Here is a 23,443-nt window from a genome sequence, read left to right as displayed (position 1 = left end):
CTCAATTTTGACGGTGAGCAAAACACTGATTATCTTAGCTAAAAAATTCCCTTTTCTGAGACTAGGATATGATTGATTTAAAAAATGACAAACCTGTCCCTTTAAAAGAGTAGAAATTTTTTAATTTTACATTTCAGCCAATATTTATTAAAGAATGGTTTTCATTGTCATATAAAAGATCCTCTATCATTTCTGTCAGCAACACAACTCAATAATTACCTGGATAACAATAATATTCAATGTTTACTGGGTATACATCTATATAAATCAGGCTGTCTATTAAAAGGTAGAGTATAATAATATACAATGTTTCTGGGTATAAATCTATATAAATCAGGCTGTCTATCAAAAGGTAGAGTATAATAATATACAATGTTTACTGGGTATACATCTATATAAATCAGACTGTCTATTAAAAGGTAGAGTATGATAATATACAATGTTTACTGGGTATAAATCTATATAAATCAGGCTGTCTATTAAAAGGTAGAGTATAATGATATACAATTTTTACTGGGTATACATCTATATAAATCAGGCTGTCTATTAAAAGGTAGAGTATAATAATATACAATGTTTACTGGGTATAAATCTATATAAATCAGACTGTCTATTAAAAGGTAGAGTATAATAATATACAATGTTTACTGGGTATACATCTATATAAATCAGGCTGTCTATCAAAAGGTAGAGTATGATAATATACAATGTTTACTGGGTATAAATCTATATAAATCAGGCTGTCTATTAAAAGGTAGAGTATAATGATATACAATGTTTACTGGGTATACATCTATATAAATCAGGCTGTCTATTAAAAGGTAGAGTATAATAATATACAATGTTTACTGGATATAAATCTATATAAATCAGGCTGTCTATCAAAAGGTAGAGTATGATAATATACAATGTTTACTGGGTATACATCTGTATAAATCAGGCTGTCTATTAAAAGGTAGAGTATAATGATATACAATTTTTACTGGGTATACATCTGTATAAATCAGGCTGTCTATTAAAAGGTAGAGTATAATAATATACAATGTTTACTGGGTATACATCTATATAAATCAGGCTGTCTATCAAAAGGTAGAATATAATAATATACAATGTTTACTGGGTATATCTGTATAAATCAGGCTGTCTATTAAACATTTTGTTACTCAGAGAGCTTCATGCTGTGTGATCCGAACAAATGATCTAATTCAGCATATGTTGATCAGTTGTCAGAAGATCAGTCATGTGACAGCCTGAAATAGATCAGTTGTTTAAAGATTGTATAGGAGACAATCTAAAAATGATCAGTTGTCTGGGGATCGCAGGGCATGAAACTACATGTTTCAGGTTCTGTTTTATTATTTCTATATATGATGCATTGAATACTAATAGTGAGAAGGTTTTGTTATTGCAGTTTGATATCTTGTATATTTAATTATAGATTGTAAGAAACCCTATGTGATAATAATTGGTGGAACTGATGTTAATAAATATCATACAGATCTTCATATGTTAGACATAATGACACAAACAGTCAGTTCTGCCAGGTACTGTTTGTCATTTTGCTTCATATCAAGGATGTCAAAGTCAGATAGCTCATGATATTAACAAACTAGTAGCGTTTCTATGAATCAAAAATTGACCAAAACGTTGTCTCAAAGAAATTCTTTAACTATGTACCATAATTAGAAAGTTTAAAGTGGAGGCTAGGGTCAGGGAATGGGAATGCCAAGCCATCTGCTTTTCTAAACCCAAGGCCCATCAAACCTCTGTAGAAATTAAACTATGCAAGACTGGATTAAGGTCACTTAAGATATTCTAGTTGAGATATAAGTAAGGTTTTAAAATTTTAATTATAGATATCTGGTTGTGTTTGGTGAGTCTTTAAGAAAACGGGTTCATCATTTATGGGTAGGTATTCTTGTAACTGGTGATAATCTCAAAACTTGCTAAAATTAGTTCTGAGTTTTCAAGCTGGTTAATAGCTGTTAGTAATTAATTTGGCGGCTGACATGAAAAATACATTATTGTTGAGTTCTTTTACAATGATTACTGGTGAAATTAGTACAATGTCAACCAATCAGAACACCTGATCCTAGATATGACAGGTTCAGAGCTCTTTCAATATTATTGTCCTTTTTTTTACTCCAGCCAAATCTCCCACCAAAGAAACTTGTGGAAATCAAACAGGGTGAGTTTTTATTATGTAACCTCTCAGGTACCCCAGGGGCACTAGGGTTTTGGATTATATCAAATTAAAGAAATATTCAAGGTTGAAATTTATTTTAAATGACAAAATTCTTTTATTTAATTGTTAAAAATTTGGAATGTTCATGCTTAAAGGAACATTCTGCTTTTTTATAGGTTGAACCTAGAGAAATGTGTCCTTTAAGGTATCTGAAAGTTTGAACTAAACACATTCATACACATTTTTTAACGCCAAACTTTTTAAAAAGTTAACATAAACTTTTAAAGTTTTTTATGCTTTTTGAAAGCTGTGAGACAACTACTGTACTATAAAATAAACATCTAATTGTAGGGAAATATGTTTCCTACGTTTTCTGAATAGAAGGTTTCAACTAATGATATCGAGCCATTATAAAGCCAAACACCAAAACTAGATCAAACTGCTTAATTAACAATTAGCACTCTCCGTTTTTAATTAACCCTTTTAAATCAAATTCTGTTTGATCAAATAGATACATAAATATAAATAGCATACTTTAAAAATATTTCAGGTATAATTTACAACGTTGATAATGAAAATGTTTTATAAAAAAAGTGGAATGGGCCTTTAAATATATAAATTTGACATATATAATACTTATGCAGTAAATATAGCTAAATCAATATCCCAGGTATAAAGCTATAAAATTACTGTTCATGCCACTGGAAATTCAGGTTAATTAATAAAAATGGATGAAATCTATATTTTCTTGCAGCTGTGATAACCAACCCCTCCTCGTTTTGTTTATATGAATATTTACGATCCAATGATTATATTGATAATAGAAGCAATAACTGTGATATTAAATTGTTTTTATTAATAAGTGGTATACGTCATGTTAAAGATCCACTATATTTAGTCAAACAAATGTCTTGTAAGTATATTTTATTATTATATTATGGCAATTCTTTCAAAATCTTATCACAGAGTTTTTTTGGTAATATTACAATTTTGCATTTTAAATCTTTGCCATGAGCTTTATTAATCAAAAAGTGCATGTCATGCAATAGTTGAAATTTTGCCGTGATAGTGGCATTGGCTTACTCTTTGTCATTGGCAACTGTCTAGGAATCTAAAAGGAGGGAAACCTTGAGCAGACTGGACCTCGGCCAAATTAAAGTACTAGCTGGTAGATGACTATTGATTGGAAGATTTGTTTCAAATGCTAATGACCATTTCAAGAATTTTAAATATTACTTCAGATTTATCTGGGATATCTCCTTTAATATAATTTGATGTTACAGATTGGCATAATGAAGATGACAATATTTATTATATTATTATTGGACCAATGGTAAGGGATATATACATTGTAGCAAGGCCTTTTTTTAGTGCCTGGTCAAATTTAGAAATATTTTGTATCATTTGTTACCCAGAGTGAAAATTCTGCAGAATGCTGAAGCCTCTGAAAGTTTAAACTTGTTTGTTACCATCTGATTGACCAGCAGCTATGTCAGACAGACAGAATTTAATTTAAGACACTACAGCCATTGGATTTTTCTTCTGAAAAGCAATATGGATAAAGTTTTCCTTTAACTTGTTTTAATTTCTAGATTGAAGAAGATTGTTACAAAGAATTTACCTCCACAATCAAAAGGTAAAATCTATTTAGTTATTATGGCTATTTAGAAATAGTACCACAAAAGTGATGATAGCGCAAAGTCTACAAATTGACCCAAACAACCTACTTAAAGCATTCTTTTGAGCCATTTACAGCTCAATTGGGAAAATTTTACTTCAGATTGTTATTGCAAAATGAATTGTTGGATTTGGTCTTTAATCAAAAATTTTACAATAGTGTTTTTCTATAGGAGAGTATTTCTTTATTACATCTAATACAGAGCATTTTAAAGGGATTGTAAAATGATTTTTGAATTTTTTTAAAATTTGTATCAACAACACTGATAGCATCAATTTGTGTCTGTAGCTCCTGCAATACCATTAGAATTAAGTGTTTGATGACATCACTAATCGCAAAATATTCTTTATCACATAAGGCCCTTCGCAATTAGTAGCATCATTAGTGACTGAATTTGGACAAAATTCCAGAGAGAAAATCTGTCACAATATCAAAATCAACAAGTTTTGTTGTATTAGGCTTATGAAGTTTATTGATATATTTTTGTTTATATTGTAGTTTACAAGGTGTTGTCTATATACCAGGTCTTTCTTTATCTGATACTCATACAGCCATTAAACAAGCTTATTGTGTAGTCAATTCATCTAAAAGTGAGGGCATGTCTTTAGCTTTATTAGAGGTATAACAACATTTCTAATTTTACACTGGTTAAAGAGAAACAGTCAGCATGTACTTTGAATATTTTGTAAAAAAACTAGAACCTTAAAAGGTTTGTCTTTCTAGTGGAAATGGTCTCACAATTACATGTAAATTAATGTGATGTTATTTACAGGTTATTGTTAACTTGAGCTAATTGATAGCAATAATAAATCTATTTATGCATTAAACTACTACTCTCCAACATGGAGTTATTAATAATTAAGGATAAACATAGATAAGAAGGCTAAAATTTTGACAGTCAGCAGTGAGCACTTGTACTGATTAGCTTACCAATTTCTGAGACCAAGGTAGAAATGACCATGCAATAAAGAGATACAGTATACCCATGTTACTAATTACAGGCTATGGAACTGGGAACACCAGTATTAGCTAGAAATATATGCGGTAATAGAGATTTGATAACACATAAACTAACAGGATTGCTGTTTAACACTCCTCAGGTATGGATTTTTATATACAGTATCTTTACTGTAGGTGATGCCGCTTGAAGGGGCTGACTTTGGAAAAGCTGGCACATAAACAAAGAACTATATGCTAAGGACTGTGAGGCTTGAAATAGGAATTAAGGTGACAAAATTTGAAGGTTGGAAAAGTTGGCTATGTAATTAGATATTCTGTTCAGATAGGAGTGTTAACTGAGAGACACGTCATGATTAAGATTGTGTTGTTTAAAATAGCAAAAAGAATTTGGGAAAAAGATTTTCTATTCACATAGAACAAAACTGAGTTCCATTATGCTGAAGAATGTGTAGTTGGAAATATGAAGGGTTTGACATATTTCCTTTGTTGCACACTGCATGGTATTGTCTGTCTTAAATAACCTCATAACTTTCAAATTCTCTCATTCTGCCTATATTTCTGGCTAATTTTTACTCTACCTATATAAGGATTTTTTTGAATACATTCTAAAAATTGAAAATTAAAAAAAAAAAGCCATATTTGTTGATTTTACCTAAAGCACTGATTGATCATTCAGCAGTTATCGTAAGTTGCAGAATGCTAGCATAACTTTAACGGAGGCGGTTTGTTATTCAATGCTGGGCATATCCTCATGGCTTTTATGTGTACAAGATTCAAAGCAATTTCTCTTTCATGCTTGCTTTTATTCCAGGAATTTGTTAAAGAAGCTAAATATTTGATCATGGTACCAAATCTAAGAGAAACTCTCATAGCAGAAGCAAAAGTTCATGTATCAAAACAACACTCTTCTTTAGTGGAGGAGAAAAAGTATTGTGAACTTATTAGTAAGTGTTTATGTCAGCATTACAGCGATCTTCCATAAACACACAATGTTTCATTTCTAAAATTGGTCAAATCATGTATATTTACATCTATTAAAGTATTGAAAGTAAAATCTGAAAATGTCAAACATCAAACCTAGAGTTAATTGTAATTTTTTGTACAATATTTTAGATAATATTATGTTTCTATCATATTGTTATTGTTTTAATAGCTTTTGATAACATTTAAAAATCTGTTTTATATTAAGGTTGTAGAAAATATATTCTATTTAATTGGCTGAGTTGATTTTCTGAAAAAGTCTTCATTAATTGCAAAGGAAGCTGCAGTGGCTTATTGGCATTGAAATGCCCATCTTTTCTGTTTCGTATGGGGTTTCATTGAAGACTGGCAACACCAAAATGTGTGCAAATATCAAGGCAAGGCAATATCACTTTTAACTGTGAAACAAATGTTACAAGCAGATGGAATCACACGTAGACTCTTGTTTGGCCTATTTGAAATAGTATTTTTTCCCATGTCAACCCTTGTTCCTACATCACAGACATGACACGAAGAACCAACCCTTAGATCAGAGGTTACCTAGCAACTAAAAAAAACATCGAGGTTAAAAATATAAAAACTTTCTTAACAAAAAGCATTTTACAGAATAAATAATAATAACAATATTTACTCATTATACAAAAATATCAATAAAAACCCCGATTTTACTTTTGTCTTAAAAATATACATTAAAGGGATTGTAAAGAGGTTTTTAAACTTTTTATGTGTATCAGGGACACTGATAGCATCAATTTGCACAATTCCAATTTTCATTCTGATGTTTGCAGTTCTTGTAATTCGACAAAAACTAAGCGTTTCATTGTCACTAGAGGGAAATTGCATAATTATATTAATAGTAGCATGGCCAGCTCCCCTCTAGTAATGTCATAAAATGAGTTAGTTTTAGTGGAATTACAAGAACCACAGACGTCTGAATGAAAATTGGAATGGTGCAAATTGATGCTACCAGTGTCCCTGATACACATAAAACGTTAAGAAAACCTCTTTACAATCTATTTAACAATTAAATAACAAGTTCATAACAAAGCAAGAGATATTCAATAAAATAATTCAGTTTCATCATACACTACCACCAATTTAGAATGTTTTTATTGTCACAAATTAGGAGGGGACCTCCAAGGTGCAGGCTTGATTAGTGACTTTTGCATGTTTCGGATTTATAGTATCAACAGAACGTTCAGAACATATTTCAGAACCGGTTCCATGTATTGCAAAAAAATATTTAAAATGGTAGAGAAGGAAATAGACTGGTAAATGTTGTTTGTGGCACATTTGCTTTTAAACCATTCTATTGGGGTCTAAATGAAACCAATTCGATATTTTCACTGAAACTGGAATTTTCGTCATCAATTTGCATATAAGTGAGTTGAAAGTTTTATGACTAATTTTATGACTAATAAATAATGATTATTATAGTAAGCTTTATCTACATCAACCAATTGATGGCTATAGATACAGTATTCCTTCTACACCACATCTTCCTAATGTCAGGATTAACGAACTTTGTCTAATACCTTGACTCCAATAGCTGCCTTCTTGTGTTACAAATAAATGGATTGTATGAATACAGCCAATCAGTGTCATCAATATAAGCACTGCATTTTTGCTTATGGTATTGGCTCTTTTCGGTAGCGGACAAACCAATCAAATCACTGCATTTACAAACTTCCTTGATACAAGAAATGTGGCCATTGCAGTCCAGGTATAAGACACAGCTAGACATTGTGAAGATGTCTACACCATTGCTATAAATAAGATTTATGTTGAGTAGATTCACAGCCCTTACAAGAGATATGTACTAAAAACATGAAATGGTTCATTGACCGTTCTGTACACTTGTATATTCAATTAAATATTCAGGGTAGGACTGAGCACTATCAAAAATACAATATATCTGGGGGCTTTCAGACCTGTCAGTCACCGAATTAAATAGTCTATTTTTAGCATCTGATGGGTCTGAAGGAGGTCTTGTTAATCCACTGTAACCATTTGTTGAGCGTCCACAAACTACTCGCGCTACTAACATATACTGCAGTCCGTGGAAAGAATAATATGAATTACGCAAGTAATGTTTTTGTTTAATTATTTTTGCCGATGAATTCATATTGTTTGGCTGAAGTAGTGTATGTGATATATCAGAATGTTTTGAAGTTGATGCTGCTGTTCTTTCATTACTAGGTGAGCCTGTCTTCGTTCGATTGTCTATAAACAAACCTAGGTTAGATGATTTTAACACATTGGGTGTACCTAAAGGAAGAACTGAGTTATATCTATCTGAGTAATTGGCATGTACAGCAAAGTAGGCTCCTGTAATAAAAGATACATTTTTAGATTACAATAATTGTTATGTCAATTTGAACACATTTCGGAAAGACATCACACACAAAACTATTCTCTTAATAACCTGAATTTGGTTGATAAGACAAAACAAATGACCTGGCAAAGTGGACCATGTAAGATTTTCTAAATTGTCAGCGTTTATTGGTTTATAATGATATTAGATATGGTTGGATATATTAAAGAACGTTTTTTTAAATATTGAAAAAAAAATACAGATAGTATATATATAATCTACCTTTGCCATATGCTTGACCATTCTTGACAGATAATCTCCAGTCAAATCCCTCTTGACAAATTCGCTCGATATTTTGATGGTCTGTACCATGGAATAAATGCAACTCGTTCAGTTTCTGAACTCCAAAATCATCTAGTATATGTTTCCTTGTCCTGAACAGATAATGAGAAATTGTATTTGTTTTATTAAAGCTAAATTTGGCAAGTGGATAGAATAGGATTAAGTTGTAAATCAAATACACAGGAGCAAAGAAAAAGAATAAAACAACAATTTTTTACAAGGATAACATAAAATCATCAAGAATATTCTTAATAAAAAAAAAGACAGATGATTAATGAAGTACTCACAAAGCATATTTTTGCCATAATTTGGTATTCTGTATTCGAATGATAGAAACTATCTGTTTGTTAACTGTAAGATGAAATCGTTGGCATATTGAGTTGTATTCTTTACTGTTAACATCTACTTCTATACATACAAAATCCTAAAATACAATTTATATTATTAGTAATCAGGGATCACAGTAGGTAATCAAAAAATAGAGGAATTGGAAAATTTCAGCTGAGGGTGAAAGGGGCCACTCACTCTCATGTGGGGTAGAATTATGCCATTTTAACATGCTTTTAGAGTTATTTCCTATACATAGAAATCTTTTCATCTCTCAAAACCAAATTTCAAGTGACTTTATAAAGATAGTGGACCACAGTCATATACGCCCACCACGGCATGCGGATGGTAAATATTCAAGGTTTTGGGACAATCGCAATAACTCTGCTTCTAACGGTTGAAAATAGCTTAAATTCGAACTTGATCTTTGTTTTATGAATATTTATACACATACCGAATTTCATTTGATTCCATCAAAAAATCTAGTTTTTAGAGCGTTTACAAGCAAATGTTGACAGACCGATGAACGGACAGGGGTGCCGACAATATATGTCCACATAGAAAGATGTGGGCGTATAAAAAAATTATCACTGGCAAAAATAGAGAAATTCCTCTAAAAAGATTAAAGTGCTTAAAATACAAATCTAGCAATTGAGTGTCCTGGTCTTTTTCCTGTACATAACTCCACATGACAATCATGATCAAACAAACTTCTTATGCCCCTACAGATCTAGGTTCCTTGAATATTAAACCAATTAAATGCCCCGTAATAAAATAATACTAAAATATTCTGGGATATAAATTATACCTACTTTATCTGTTTTAATCTCAATTTTAGACCAGAATTTAGGGTAAGACTCTAAAACATTATTTGAACTAGTTTTATATGTTGATAATAAATCAGTACAGTTGTCATGGTTACAATCATTCCATGATTTCTTACAAAATCTACAAAATGACTGAAAATAAAACACAATAAATTGTTAATGTCAATTGTCAGACAATTTCATCACTATATTGTTGTCAATTAATACAAAACATTGTAAACATTGTGGTCAGACAGTTGTAAATAATAAGGGCTACATATGAGAGGAGAGGGTCACTGAAAACAAGAAGTAAAGAAATCTAGGAAATAGCTTGTGTCCAACCACAAGTAGATGGGCTTGATGTTATAAAGCCTTAAATCAATACATTCAAGACAGAGAATATTCTTTTTCTAAAACCTAAACTTACAAGCATACAGTCTGTATTAGCACAATGTATTTCTTTATGGTGTGCTACTTCACCAATATGGCCACAATCTGGACATCTATAAAATTGATAAGCTATGTTTGAATTAAGTACATATATTAAAATAACCATGACTTATTATTCCATCTGAATGTCAAGACTCATTTGTTTTTACTTTTATTCTTATCTGAATGTCGAGACATATTTGTTTTTAGTTTTCTTATTCTTCCATCTGAATGTCAAGACGTATTTGTTTTTACTGGACTTATTATTCTATCAGAATGTCAAGACGCATTTGTTTTTACTGGACTTATTATTCCATCTGACTGTCAAGACATATTTGTTTTTAGTTTTCTTATTATTCCATCTGAATGTCAAGACATATTTGTTTTTACTAGACTTATTATTCTATCAGAATGTCAAGACACATTTGTTTTTACTGGACTTGTTATTCCATCTGAATGTCAAGACACATTTGTTTTTACTTGACTTATTCCATCTGAATGTCTAGACACATTTATTTTACTCAACTTTTTATTCCATCTATCAAGACATATTTGTCTTTACTGGACTTATTATTATTCCATCAGAATGTCAAGACATATTTGTTTTTACTTGACTTATTATTCCATCTGAATGTCAAGACACATTTGTTTTTACCTCTGTCCCTCAGGCCATAGTATAAAAAAATAAATGTTAAAAAAACTTACTTGACTACATTATCAAAACTTTCAATCGTTGCTAAATTTTCTTTTTCTAATTTATCTTTTATTATATCAGCTATAAATGGTGGCATAATACGACACACTTCACCTGCAAAAACCGAAAAACATTTGTACTCTAGTAGTCATAAAAACAGAAAATTTGCAACCAATCACATGCTCTGATCTGTTAGATATCCTTACTATATATTATAAGATCAGGAATGGCAAGTGAATTAGTCTGCAGAAACAAAAATTTCAGACTATATTTTATTCAAATTGACATTTTAGTTATCTTCTTACAAATAAGGTGTTCTTATGAAAAAAAACAGTGGCAACAACATTTTCCATATACCGTATATTTTCGTGTAAAAATGAGCAGGTTTTTACCCTGAAAAGGGATACACACTATACATGGTGAAATAATTTTTGAGTATTTATTCCCCGCGAAAATTCCGTAATTAAAGGACATTTTGAAATTAAGAAAATTTTGTCCACTTACTAATGGGTAAAAAGCTTGAGCAATCGTTAACTTGACATTTACATACAATCTGGAAAATAAATAAAATGTTTCTGATTCAAACATGATTTGACGTCTGATATATGTTGTAGTTGTCCAGTAAATATTTAAAAGGGAGAGATTTTTATATCAAAATTTAGATTCAGTATTAGTGTGGTAAATCTAAAGTTATAAACTAGCTACAAAATTTTATTGTTTGAGTTTTTGAGAAAAGAGGCCTAGTCATATCACTTTCTTCAAGAATGAAAAATGAAAACATCTATCATTAATATTAATTTATAAAAATCTATACCAACAGTCAAAAGTTAAATGTGAATTGATTGAAAGGTGAATTAAAGGAAAATATAGTTTTATAACTTACATTTTTGTCCTTACTGGTAAAAAATCCCTTGATCTGCCCCTCAATACATTTAGAACAAGTTATATGCCCATCACAACATTGTCCTAGTTGATATATATCACACACCAATAGACATACTTCACAATTTACAACTGAATCTATACAAAATACTTCAATTAATTCAAATAGACACAAATTACATTGGGTCATTGGGAAAAATCATAGCTTCTAGTTCTATAGCACTATTTTGATTCCCTGTCTGGCATCTGGAGTACCATTTCCATTTCAAATCTGATGTCTGTAGTCCCTGAACTTGTCAGGCTTATGACATCACTATCACAAATACCATTAAAACCAATTATTTAGATTCAATTCAGTTACATAACAGAACACTGTTAACTGATTAACCGTCTCATAACTTAATTATTGAATAATATAGGAAAATAACCAAATTTAAAAATATTAAAAGTAAATATAATGATGTCATAGAAATGAAAAGATAACACAACTTACTGTTACAATCCATATCTTCTTCATTATTATTATTTACTTTAACAACATCTAAATTCTAAAAAAAAAAATTTAAAAAAACAATTTTTCAATTTCTCTGTAAATCTTTGAACTGTAATTCACAAACTATAGCAAATTATCAAAGTTTATCGCCATTTTAGGTGGTGATTTTGGTCTTGGAAGTACTAGAAATGTAAAAAAAAAAGTCATTCCTTCAAAATACTTCAATTTCACATTCAATTTCTATAGATGTCTTTTCTTTATATGACAGAGTCTCAAGAAAAGACGAATCGTCTTTTTAACTTTTAAACACTGAACACAGATGGATTTGAAGGCTCAAATTTTGACGGTTAGCAATGAACACTATTACTGATTAGCTGAACTAAAAATTTCCTGTTTCTGAGACTAAGGTACGATTGGTCAAACGGATGGTGACCCTGTCCCTTTATTTTTAAAGGGAGAAATATACTTTTCACAACGAAAAATTGAATTCTGACACTTATCAAAAAGAAGAACATATCCTTTCTTACCTTTCTTACAGATTTTTTGGGTGAAGGATCTTCTTCTCTTATGTCATCCATTTTCCTCTTTCTATTAAATACAGTTGTATCTGTTGGTACATGAGATGTTGAGGGAGCAGAAACGTGTCTAACCAGATTTTCTCCTCTTGAAGAGCTTTCGGATTCATTACTTTTTTTTTTTGTCTTTTGGTGTTTTCCAGCACCACCTTTTTGCCTGGGATTTTGAGGTCCATCTAAAATCATCATTATCACCTCAGAAACAAAGTTTTCAGGATTTGCTTTTTTAATATCAATTAGAAGATATCTTACAGTAGCAGCATTGGCATCAGGAAACATTTCCATCTGAAATAAAAAAGATAGCTTGCCAGGAAAGGTAATATATATGTCTAGCTCTGATTTTGAATAAAAATATTTTGCAGTAAGTAATATTCAACCTTCAGTCATACACTTCTTTTGAACTTTTTTAGGTGATACTGAAAAATATTAACAAGTTTTGTCCAAATTGTCAAAAATTGTGCCATCTAGAGCGTTAACAAGCTAAAAATTGAACGTGTTTTCAAGCACAAGGGCAATATCTCATATTAAATGTTTCGATTTTTCGGAATTTCAACAGAGCTCATGGGTGATTACAAACACTCACAAAAAACACCAATCCAGACAAAAAGTTAGCTATCTCATTGTAGATAGGCTTTCACCCACTTTGGCCTTAAATGAAATAAACAAACAAGGAACTAAACCATATAGGTTTGGCCTAATTATGAGATACACTGTTAATGGCCTAGAAAATTTGCTTACCACTTGACCAACAACTTCATCTATACCATCCTCAGCATCATCTTTAGCATTTACAGAAACATCATAATCATTTATAATTGGTGTAATTGAAGAAGGCTGTATGCCTGGTTTCTTTGTTTGCTCATTTTCAATAGCATTTGAAGGTCGAAGGAGGAAATTTGAAGAAGAAAATATGGCTGATGATTTCTTTGAAATAGATGACTCCTTTGATGTAGAAGGCGTTTGATTTTCATTGTTCAATATTGGAGTTGAACTTCCTACAGCAGCTGAGTTCCTTACTACTCTTGGTGTTTCTGAGCTCTTTTCATCTGATGCTAATGTAGATTTTGTTTCTGGACTAATCCAAATAAAATCATCATCTTTCATTGCTGCTGTTGAAGATACACTTTTGGTGATTGTTGCTGTTGCTGACAATGACTTTGGTTCTTCTGATTGGATTTCCCTTTCATTGACTGCCTTAGTTGCCTCTGAATTTCTACATGTTGAATGATTTTCTAGCACGTATTTGCTATTAGATACTGTAGAGATTATTTTATTTGGAATGTCTGGCTCAGAATTGTGAGCAGCTGGTGTAGATATTCTGCTTTCTTTTCTTGATATTTGCTCAGATTCCTTCATAGAATCACTTGTAGATGGCACAGATACACTATTTACTGCTTTCCTGGGTGGATAAACTTCATAAATTCTTTCTCTTGATTGTTCAGAGGTCTCAATAGATCCAGCTGATTCAACTGGTGTAGGTATCCTGTTGACTGCTTCTGAAGTTCTTTTTCTTGATAATTGATCAGAAGTCTCTGTAAAACTAGCTGGTTCAGCTGATGTAGATCTCCTGTTGACTGCTTCTGAAGTTCTTTTTCTTGATAATCGATCAGAAGTCTCTGTAAAACTAGCTGGTTCAGCTGATGTAGATCTCCTGTTGACTGCTTCTGAAGTTCTTTTTCTTGATAATTGATCAGAAGTCTCTGTAAAACTAGCTGGTTCAGCTGATGTAGATCTCCTGTTGACTGCTTCTGAAGTTTTTTTTCTTGATACTTGATCAGAAGTCTCTGTAAAACTAGCTGGTTCAGCTGATGTAGATCTCCTGTTGACTGCTTCTGAAGTTTTTTTTCTTGATACTTGATCAGAAGTCTCTATTGAACTAGCTGGTTCAGCTGATGTAGATCTCCTGTTGACTGCTTCTGAAGTTCTTTTTCTTGATAATTGATCAGAAGTCTCTGTAAAACTAGCTGGTTCAGCTGATGTAGATATCCTTTTTGCTGCTTCAGAACTCCCTTTCCCTGATAATGGATTAGAGGTCTCCTGAGAATTGAATGAAGAAATGGAGAATTCAAGATCCTCTGTGGTGCATTCCTCTGTGGTAGGTTGGCCAATTTGATTATTTCTTGCATCATTACAGACCACAAAAATCCAATCTGAATCTGAGTCATCTGTCTTACTATTAGTTTTATTTTTAGCACAAATTGTATCAGCATTTTTCAATCCAAAAGAAGAAAATAAATTTCTGATTTTTGAGGTGGTAGATGAGTGTTTCAGCAGCTTCTTGGTGTCATGGTCATGACTGGATGGTAATGATGGTGACCTTGGTCGAACAGTTTCACTGGTTGAGGGTAAACTTGGTATTGAAAGTGTCAGAGTTGGCATTGAGTCATTCTTATCCACAGCCTGTGTCTCTATGTTGGAAGTAAATGGTAAATGAGAGGTTGATAGAGATGGTTTATCTATAAAAGGTGATGATGATCCTCTGGAAGATTCTTCAATATTGAATGTAGAAGATACCTCAGTATATTCTCTGTGATTCTGATCACCAGACTGGGAGCTAGCTCCACTGGGTGATAGAAGTTGTTTGATTGGATTGCTTTCAGCACTGGATGCACCTAAAAAAAAAAATTATACTTAGATATCATATCATGAAATCTATCTAAATCAATAAATTTACATTTTCCAAATAGCCTACATTGCAAAATTCACAAATGGTATAATTTATAATGACATTACATTTCAAGGTAAGATCATACACTTTTAAGTTTCTGTAGCCTATCTTTTAGAAGACACTAAGTTTTGTTGTCTACAAAATAGCGTTCAAAAGATTTAAGATAAAGTAACACAAGGCTGAGATTTCAATACAAATGATCTCATTGATAACATATAAAATGTAAGAAATATACTGGTAGTAATTTTATTAATTGATTAAATTGGCTGATAAATCTTAATTCAATTTTATCGTAGAAATCTAATATCAAGCTCTACTGTAAGTCAACAAAATTGTATCATGTGGATGTTTAAACTTTTGTCATTTTTCATGCTTTCTAACTCTCTTGTGCTTAAAATATTTGTGCCCAAATGACTGCTCACCCGGACATCGGAGGAACGCTTTAACCAATGATTGTGCTTCCATAATAATTTGGTAAACTGCACTTTATAACATCAAACAATAAACTATTTTGACTTACCTAACTCTAGAAGTCTGTTCACACAATATTGTGAAATAATGCTTTCATCCTGGTCATAAAAAGGGATAGCTTTTTGTATCATATCAACAATAACTTGTAACAATAATGAAGTGGGAAGTTGGGGAAATATATTCTGTAGATAATTTAAAACTTTGGTTTTGACATCATTATTAGACATAGCTACATCATATAAAAATCATTTTTCTCTTTTCAAGAATTTTCTTATTTAACCAGTCTGCAACAAAAAAGATAGTGGACCACAGCCATATATACGCCGGCATGCGGATGTAAAATATTAAAGATTTTGGGGCAAGGGCAATAACTCTGCTTCTAATGGTCGAAAATAGCTAAAATTCGAACTTGATGTTCATTTTATGAATATGTATAATACACATACCGAATTTCATTCGATTCCATCAAAAACTCATAGAGAGATGTGGGCGTATAAAAATTAAAGGGAATGTAAAGAGATTTTCATGTTTATTGGGGACACTGATAGCATCCATTTGCTCCAATCTCCTTAGACAATTGGTAACAGTTGAAAATTCTATTTTAAATATTTGCAAAATGGCATGAGAGAAAAAATTCAACTCTAATCTCATTGTAGAGGCAGAATTAATGGAATAACAAGAACCACCTTCAGACAAAATTTGAATGGGGAAAATCAATTTTATCCCACATACATTGTTAAGCGAAAGAGTCAAACAATTTTTAAAAATCTTTAAAATAAAGCGGTCTGAGTCGCCTTTGACAGCCTGTTTGAATCTTTAAAAAGTTGTCTTTGAAATTTGGATAGATCCAGTTGTCTAAGGTCCAAGTTGTTTTGTATTCCTATCTGATGATACAGGATAGAGATGGGCTGCCGTAATTCGAAATGGATTTTCTATGGCAGACTACATAGCCTACACATTTTGATTTATAGAGATCAATTCTGAACAATAGAACTACACAAAAGTAAATGCATTCTCACTCTCTATTCAACAAAATGCAAGCTAGTCGGCCCGGCTACACTACGAAAGCCATTATTTGGAAAACAATTCTGGCAAACTAAGCTACACTACACATATTCTTTTTATTCAATAAAAATCTGTTACAAACACTAGTCCTAGAACGTCACATAACAATGATACTGAAATTAAAAGGCGGCTGCTTACAATATAGTCGTTGAATTCATACACTTGAGACAAAAGATTTAATAAAAAAAAGTGCGTTCTTACAACTTTTCATATTATTTCGTCATCTGTCATTAGAAAATGAAAGTGAAACTAGAAGATATTATCACTGATAGGTGTCGTTTCTTCACACGGAACACACCAGTACATGTTCCTATGTTGCCCCGAGTCAAGAGTCTTGTTCTCGATATTTCTGTGTACTCGCGTTAGCTTCTACATCATCGCATGTGTACATCCGGTTGAAAACCCACGACTGAAAACTTCCAGAAAATATTCGATATTTGGTTCTTTTCGACTGGAAAATCGAATTTGACGACATGTGGTCTTAGTAGATTGTTAAATCTATCGGTTCTACACGTAATCCGTTAGTATAAGTCAACATGGACTTCAACGAATTGATGAATTTGGCCACCCAAAATGAAAAAGGGTCGGATAAAAAGGTAAACAACATCTTGTGATTTTTCGTATTTGCCCACGGTAGACGTGGGTTTGAAAATATTGTTGAGAACAGAACTGTAAGATTTATGCCTCACAGGAAAGAACTATTTGAAAGTGGAATAGTTTAGTGATTGATGGGATCTGGTACATCATCACTGGCATTGTTTTAATGTTAAAAATACTCAGTCTCAGTCAGTTATAGACAGAAATTTGCTTATGTCCTGACCTTTTTCTAATGATTGAAACCAACATCCAACCAGAGCAGTGGAAAATGCTGGTTTATATGGGTTTGTCGGTATATTGTGTAATAATCTACTCAAACAGATTTAAATCCCAATTTATATGTGCGTAGTACAAATACAAAAGCCTATGTAAATGTCAAAAACAGATTAAAGATCAAATCAAACAATAGAAATTGATTTTCTTAACTCAAATGAGTTATCGTTTATTTTGATAATTTCTCAAGGAATATGTCATCATTACCTTCAACTTCAACAGATTAACCGTCAACAGATTACTGCTAAAAAATAGCTTATAGAGTTGCTGGTTCAGAGAGGTCAATTAACTACCAATATAAATTATCCTTTGATAAACACTTGTTGGATTGCAGTATGAATGAGCATGTTTTATGATGATATTAACAATGGCAGAAACAAACTCAATTCTGAGATCAGTGTGATCAAGAATAGATCCCTGTTCCAAAGGACATTTCAAAGCTCAGTTTAGGTTTTATTCAAGGCCCTAATAAAAAAGACACATTATTGTAGGCTACTTATTGGAAAAGGGCTATATTTCGTTCAACATGAATTGTCTTCGAAGCTTTCATTTATGAAATATTTTATAAGAATTAATGGTTTATTCCTTTTGCACCATAAACCATTACTTATCAATTTTTCAATTTCAGAAAGGGTATGCATTTAACATATCAGCTCCGAAAAAAGAAAATAAGCAAAAACCAAAATCTGATGTGGTTCAAAAGTTAATAGCAGAAAAAGAAAGAGAGAAAAGGAAAGGTATGATTAAGGATTTTTGAATTAATTCTCTTGAGAATGACTGAGAAGTAATCATAGAATTTTTTGAGCATTAAGGAGGCCTTCCTTTAGTTGTCAGTCATCAGAGCAAGTCTACCATTAACACAATTTTAATGCAAAAAATGTTATGCTTTCAGTGCTGGAAAAAAGAGAACTGAAAAGAATTGAAGATGAAAAAAAGAAAATCTTCAGAATTCCAAAAGCTGGTTCTCCATCGACTGCGGAAGGTGCAGGAAAGCAAAAACATCATAACAAGACTAAACCACAATCAGGAAGCAGTTCTTCCACAGACTCAAAACCAAAGATGCCAGAAAAGCCCAAACTGAAACTCGAAGAAGCTGTCTTTCAGGATCTCCAATCTAGGAATGAATTTTATAATCAGAAAGATCGTGCTAGGATTAACTTTGATGGATCTTTTGCTGTTGTAAGAATAGCCCATAAGCAAAAGGAAGGAGTACCACTTCCAAAACGTCCTGTTGTCACTCCTGTTAAAGAAACCCCCAAATTTAATGTGGCTTTAGTCAAAAAGTCAGATGTAGTGGACAGTGACAATTCCAATATGAATTCACATAGAGCATCAAAACCTAAAGAGGATGTCTCAGAAAGTGTAAAAAAACTGAAAGAAAAATATGGCGTTGATCCAGATGGAGTAAAAAAATCTACTACACGCAGAGACAATAAGCTAAAAGAAATTGCAAAATATCAAGAAAAAGTGAAAATGAGAGAAAAGCTTAAAATGAATGCTAAGAAAGATCCAAAACCATTCCAGCCAAAGCCCAAAATAATTAAAAGAGCCAACAACAGTGCCCCACCTCCTATGAACTTTGCCGATTTATTAAAATTGGCTGAAAATAAGGCTAAAGAACCGGTCATGGTTGATCCAATAGTCAAAAAGCCCAAAAAAAAGGTTGCAGAAGAAAGACCTATGACTCGTGAAGAAAGAGAATGGGCTGAGAAGAAACAGGATTGGGATGATCGTAAGAAATCCAAAGAGTACCAAGAACGGTTAGGAAAAGATCTACCTCCTATTAGACCTTCGAAATCATCTGATAACTCACATAAATCTGGACCAAAAGACTCACCAATCTCTAATAGGAATAATAATAATAGTGTTAAAAACAAAGACTTGAATTCTAGTTATAATAAGCCTAGTCACAATACGCCTTATAAAGAGCACTCAGATCGCAGGCCATCTTCAACCTGTTCTCCAGCATTTAACGGCAACCGACCCACTAAAACTAATCCAGGTTCAAATAAATCTTCCTCATCTAAAGATCAGAGGGGGTTTGAACAACAACATAAAAGAGATCACAGAGGGTACGAACAGAATCGTAACAGAGAAAAGGACCACAGGAGATATGAACAGGATCGTAACAGAGGAAGGGAACAGAGGGGACAAGAACAGGATCATAGCAGAGGAAGAGATCAGAGGGGATATGAACAGGATCGTAACAGGCAAAGGGATCAAAGAGGATATGAACAGGATCGTAACAGACAAAGGGATCAAAGAGAATATGAACAGGATAGCAACAGAGAAAGGGACCGGAGGGTATATGAACAGGATCGTAATAGAGAAAGAGCTCCACCTAGCTCTGCACCTAATAAAATTAATCGCACACCTCAACCTTTGAAACGCAAATCCGATCAACCAAGTGAAAATTTACGTGACAATGGTCCATCACAACCTAAAAAGAAAGCATTACCTCCACCAGAAGAACCAACCAATCCCTGGGACAGAATTTATGGCAGTATACAGAAAAATAGACCGAAAAAACCTGGTAAGTTTTCTTGGTGATCAGAGCATCAAACATTGCTGGTGTTGGAAGAAGGAACCCACAGGAACTCATCTTCATTGTAATCTAAGATGTTTTCTACCACAGTGGATAATTTGTAACTAATAATTGTAATATTTGACAACTATTTGTCATTAGAACACAACACAAGTAGAAAATTTGTGAGAATAAATTGAAACAAAAACTATAAAAAAAATTTGTTTATTTTGATCAGATTACGCTCACTTTGGTTGAAGATGACCATCTCTTTAACAATTAATCAAAAACTTTTGTCATGTAGCCAAGTAATGTTTTTGATTGTAGTGATGAAAAAGAAAATGGTGATAGATTCTGAAGATGAATATGATAGTGAATTAGATGATTTTATTGATGATGGTGAAGATGAAACAGCTGATTATTCTAGTGCTATTAGACAAATATTTGGCTATGATAAACGAAGGTATGATTGATTCTAGTGCTATCAGACAAATATTTGGCTATGATAAATGCAGGTATGATTGATTCTAGTGCTATTAGACAAATATTTGGCTGTGATAAACAAAGGTGTGATTAATCTAGCGCTATTAGAAAATATTTGGCTGTGGTAAATAATGGTATGAATAACCTAGTGCTATTAGACAATTATTTGGTTTTGACAAATGCGGGTATTATCATGTTAGTGCTATTAGACAAATATTAGACCTTGATAAGATTATGATTATGCTAGTGCTAATAGACAGCTCCTTATTTGTAGATCATGAACTTTTGCTAAATTCTAATTATGAATTTTAGATTCCGAGATGAAGATGATGATATTGATAATATGGAGAGTAATTTTGCATCTTGTATGAAAGAAGAAGCCAGAAGGTATAATAAGCTTTTTTCCCCCATATCTACCTCTTTTTTTTAAAGCAATTTTGAGAGTATGCCTACATCCATGACAATAGGTAACTAAGAATTTCATGGTTTTTAGTGTATGAAATTTTAAAAAATCTATAAAGCAAGACTTAGATAAAAAAAAATCTTTACAAGCAAAACAATTCTTTTAACAATAGTATAGTAGTGGATTCCTCAAATGAGGGTTATCTTTATGTGTTTCTACAAGAGTAAGCATGGTCTACTTCACCCACCACTACTATATAGGCATGAGATACCACTAGATGAATTTATGTTCTCGTAGGTACGATTCAAAAGATAAACCCAAGTGTAAATTACTATTTGGATGTCTGTGTCTAGACCTTTTGCCCTCATTCCACTCAAAATGAAAGGTTAATGCAATGATTTATATTGATTTTTTAACACCTTGTTAGGATTTATTTTAAGTTGAGTATCAGCATGTATTGATTGTGTGTTTTTCTATATTTTTGATATTTTTAGTGCTAGACTTGGTTTAAAAGAAGATTTAGAAGATATAAGAAGAGAACAGGAAGAAGAAAGATTAAAAGCCTTAAGAAAAAAGAAAATGAAGAATAGATGACAGTCTTAATCTTAGGTTAATTTCTTTTGTCTATCCATTACTTTATCTCAAGTTTTTTTTCTTTACGAGGTTCATCTTTAAGAGGATGAAAGCCTTCTGTAAACTGACAGCAGATTTTTTTCAAGCAGTCCCTTATACTAACATACTAACATGCAAATATTACTGTTAAAGGAACAGGTTCGCATCGGTTTGATCAAGCGTACCTTAGTCTCAGAAACAGGAATTGTTTATGCAAGCTATTCAGTAAAATTTGGAACTTCAAATCCATGTGTGTCCAGAATTATTGGTGTTTCTTGAGACTTTACCCTATATATATATAGTAAAGACATATAGAAATATAGAAATTAAAAGAGAAATTCCTGGTTTGAGATGGTTTCTAGTATTTCTGAAGACTATTTACATATATTCAACACTCAAATCAAGACCAAATATGGTGCAATTGTCCAATGGAAATTTATAGACTGATTCTGTTCATTAATTTCTACAGAAAAATACTGGTGAACTGCCACAGTGTTTCAATGAATAACATACTGTGACTGAAACATAGACGCAAGAATGAAATGAATATAACAAATTATGAAATATAGCCTTAATGATATTACTGCATATTATATTATACTGCCTCAGTATATCTTATTTTAATTGATATACTGACATTGTATAATTTCAATGCATGATTATTTTATATTTATTGAAGTCTTTCAATTCATAGCTTGATTCAAAAGAATCTGTTTAAATAGTAAATATGAAGCCCAATTCTGTGTTGCCATATTGGGCTTGTATGAAAAATGAAATTTTTGTCACAAATTTCTGTTTTTAAAGAGATTGTAAAGGGTTTTTCTAAATCTTTTGTGTAACCGTGACACTGATAGTGTCAATTTGCACCATTCCAGTTTTCATTCAGACGTCTGTCGTTTCTGCAATTTTTATTGAACAAGTCCTTTTAAACTAATAGATAACTGAAGGAAAGTGTTCCTTAAAACATGTTTCAAACAAATCTGAAACCGAAATCAAGAACTGTTATTGAAAAAACAGAATTAAAGGGTATGTAAGGAAGCTTTCGAAATTTTTATGTGTATCAGGGACACTTATAGCATCAATTTGCACCATTACAATTTACAATCTGATGTTTGTGGTTTCTGTAATTCCACTGTAACTACGTGTTTGATGACCTATGAGATAAAGTATATTTGGTGATTAGTGACCAAACTCTTTAGTTTTAGTGGAATTACAGGAACCACAGATGTCTGATTGTAAATTGGAATGTCTCCAATAAACATAAAAATTCAGAAATCTATTTAAAATCTCTTTGAGCTTTATATTTCCTGATGAAATGTTGATATTACTGTATAATGGTTTATATAATATATTGAAGTACATTAATTATGTGATAAAAAGAGTAACAGATGTTTAATTGAATGTAATGAATGTATGGCTTCAATGTTGAATGGTTTATCTCTTAGATTATTTGGAAATTATAGATACAAATATTAATTAAACTGAAATACAGAGAAATTTTCATCAGTCATTTTGATTATTAAGCTTGAAAATTATAGAATTACATTGAAAACCTGTATGTTATCTGTATAAAGTTGACTGAAGATCATATAGTGTGAAACTCTGAGTAATAACAGGTTCTGTTTTTATATTTAAAAAGGTTTAATTTTAATTCTTACTTGAAAATACTCCTTAATATGAA

The 23,443-nt window shown here is 31.9% G+C and overlaps 3 protein-coding genes across 3 annotated transcripts in view; 2 read left to right on the top strand and 1 right to left on the bottom strand.

Annotated features, from left to right (window-relative positions):
• Nucleotides 1-5,805, top strand: part of LOTGIDRAFT_172079 (hypothetical protein) — a gene marked incomplete at both ends in the record, with an annotated part of 6,602 nt that extends 797 nt beyond the window's left edge. The window contains 10 exons of the mRNA XM_009048662.1: nt 138-286; nt 1,439-1,544; nt 1,857-1,908; nt 2,149-2,188; nt 2,940-3,098; nt 3,469-3,518; nt 3,778-3,821; nt 4,362-4,482; nt 4,865-4,963; nt 5,635-5,805. Coding sequence (XP_009046910.1) covers nt 138-286; nt 1,439-1,544; nt 1,857-1,908; nt 2,149-2,188; nt 2,940-3,098; nt 3,469-3,518; nt 3,778-3,821; nt 4,362-4,482; nt 4,865-4,963; nt 5,635-5,805 — 991 coding nt within the window. The remainder of the gene's footprint in view (nt 1-137; nt 287-1,438; nt 1,545-1,856; nt 1,909-2,148; nt 2,189-2,939; nt 3,099-3,468; nt 3,519-3,777; nt 3,822-4,361; nt 4,483-4,864; nt 4,964-5,634) is intronic.
• A 1,836-nt stretch (nt 5,806-7,641) lies between these two features.
• Nucleotides 7,642-8,848, bottom strand: LOTGIDRAFT_138477 (hypothetical protein; the record flags this gene model as incomplete). The annotated part of the gene is made up of 3 exons (XM_009048661.1): nt 7,642-7,990; nt 8,379-8,552; nt 8,748-8,848. Coding segments are annotated over 3 exons (624 nt in total), but the record flags the coding sequence as incomplete, so codon positions are not given.
• Nucleotides 8,849-17,406: 8,558 nt separating this feature from the next.
• LOTGIDRAFT_172077 (hypothetical protein) lies at nt 17,407-21,744 on the top strand (the record flags this gene model as incomplete). The annotated part of the gene is made up of 6 exons (XM_009048660.1): nt 17,407-17,466; nt 18,369-18,477; nt 18,633-20,273; nt 20,592-20,727; nt 21,060-21,134; nt 21,645-21,744. The coding sequence occupies 6 exons, from the start codon at nt 17,407-17,409 to the stop codon at nt 21,742-21,744; spliced, it is 2,121 nt and encodes a 706-aa protein (XP_009046908.1).
• Nucleotides 21,745-23,443: the final 1,699 nt, after the last annotated feature.

The sequence above is a fragment of the Lottia gigantea genome (genome assembly GCF_000327385.1).
Source record: "Lottia gigantea unplaced genomic scaffold LOTGIsca_126, whole genome shotgun sequence".
NCBI lineage: Eukaryota > Metazoa > Mollusca > Gastropoda > Lottiidae > Lottia > Lottia gigantea.
The sequence above is the reverse complement of the archived record's forward strand: the minus strand, read 5'-3'. Positions and strand labels throughout refer to the sequence as shown.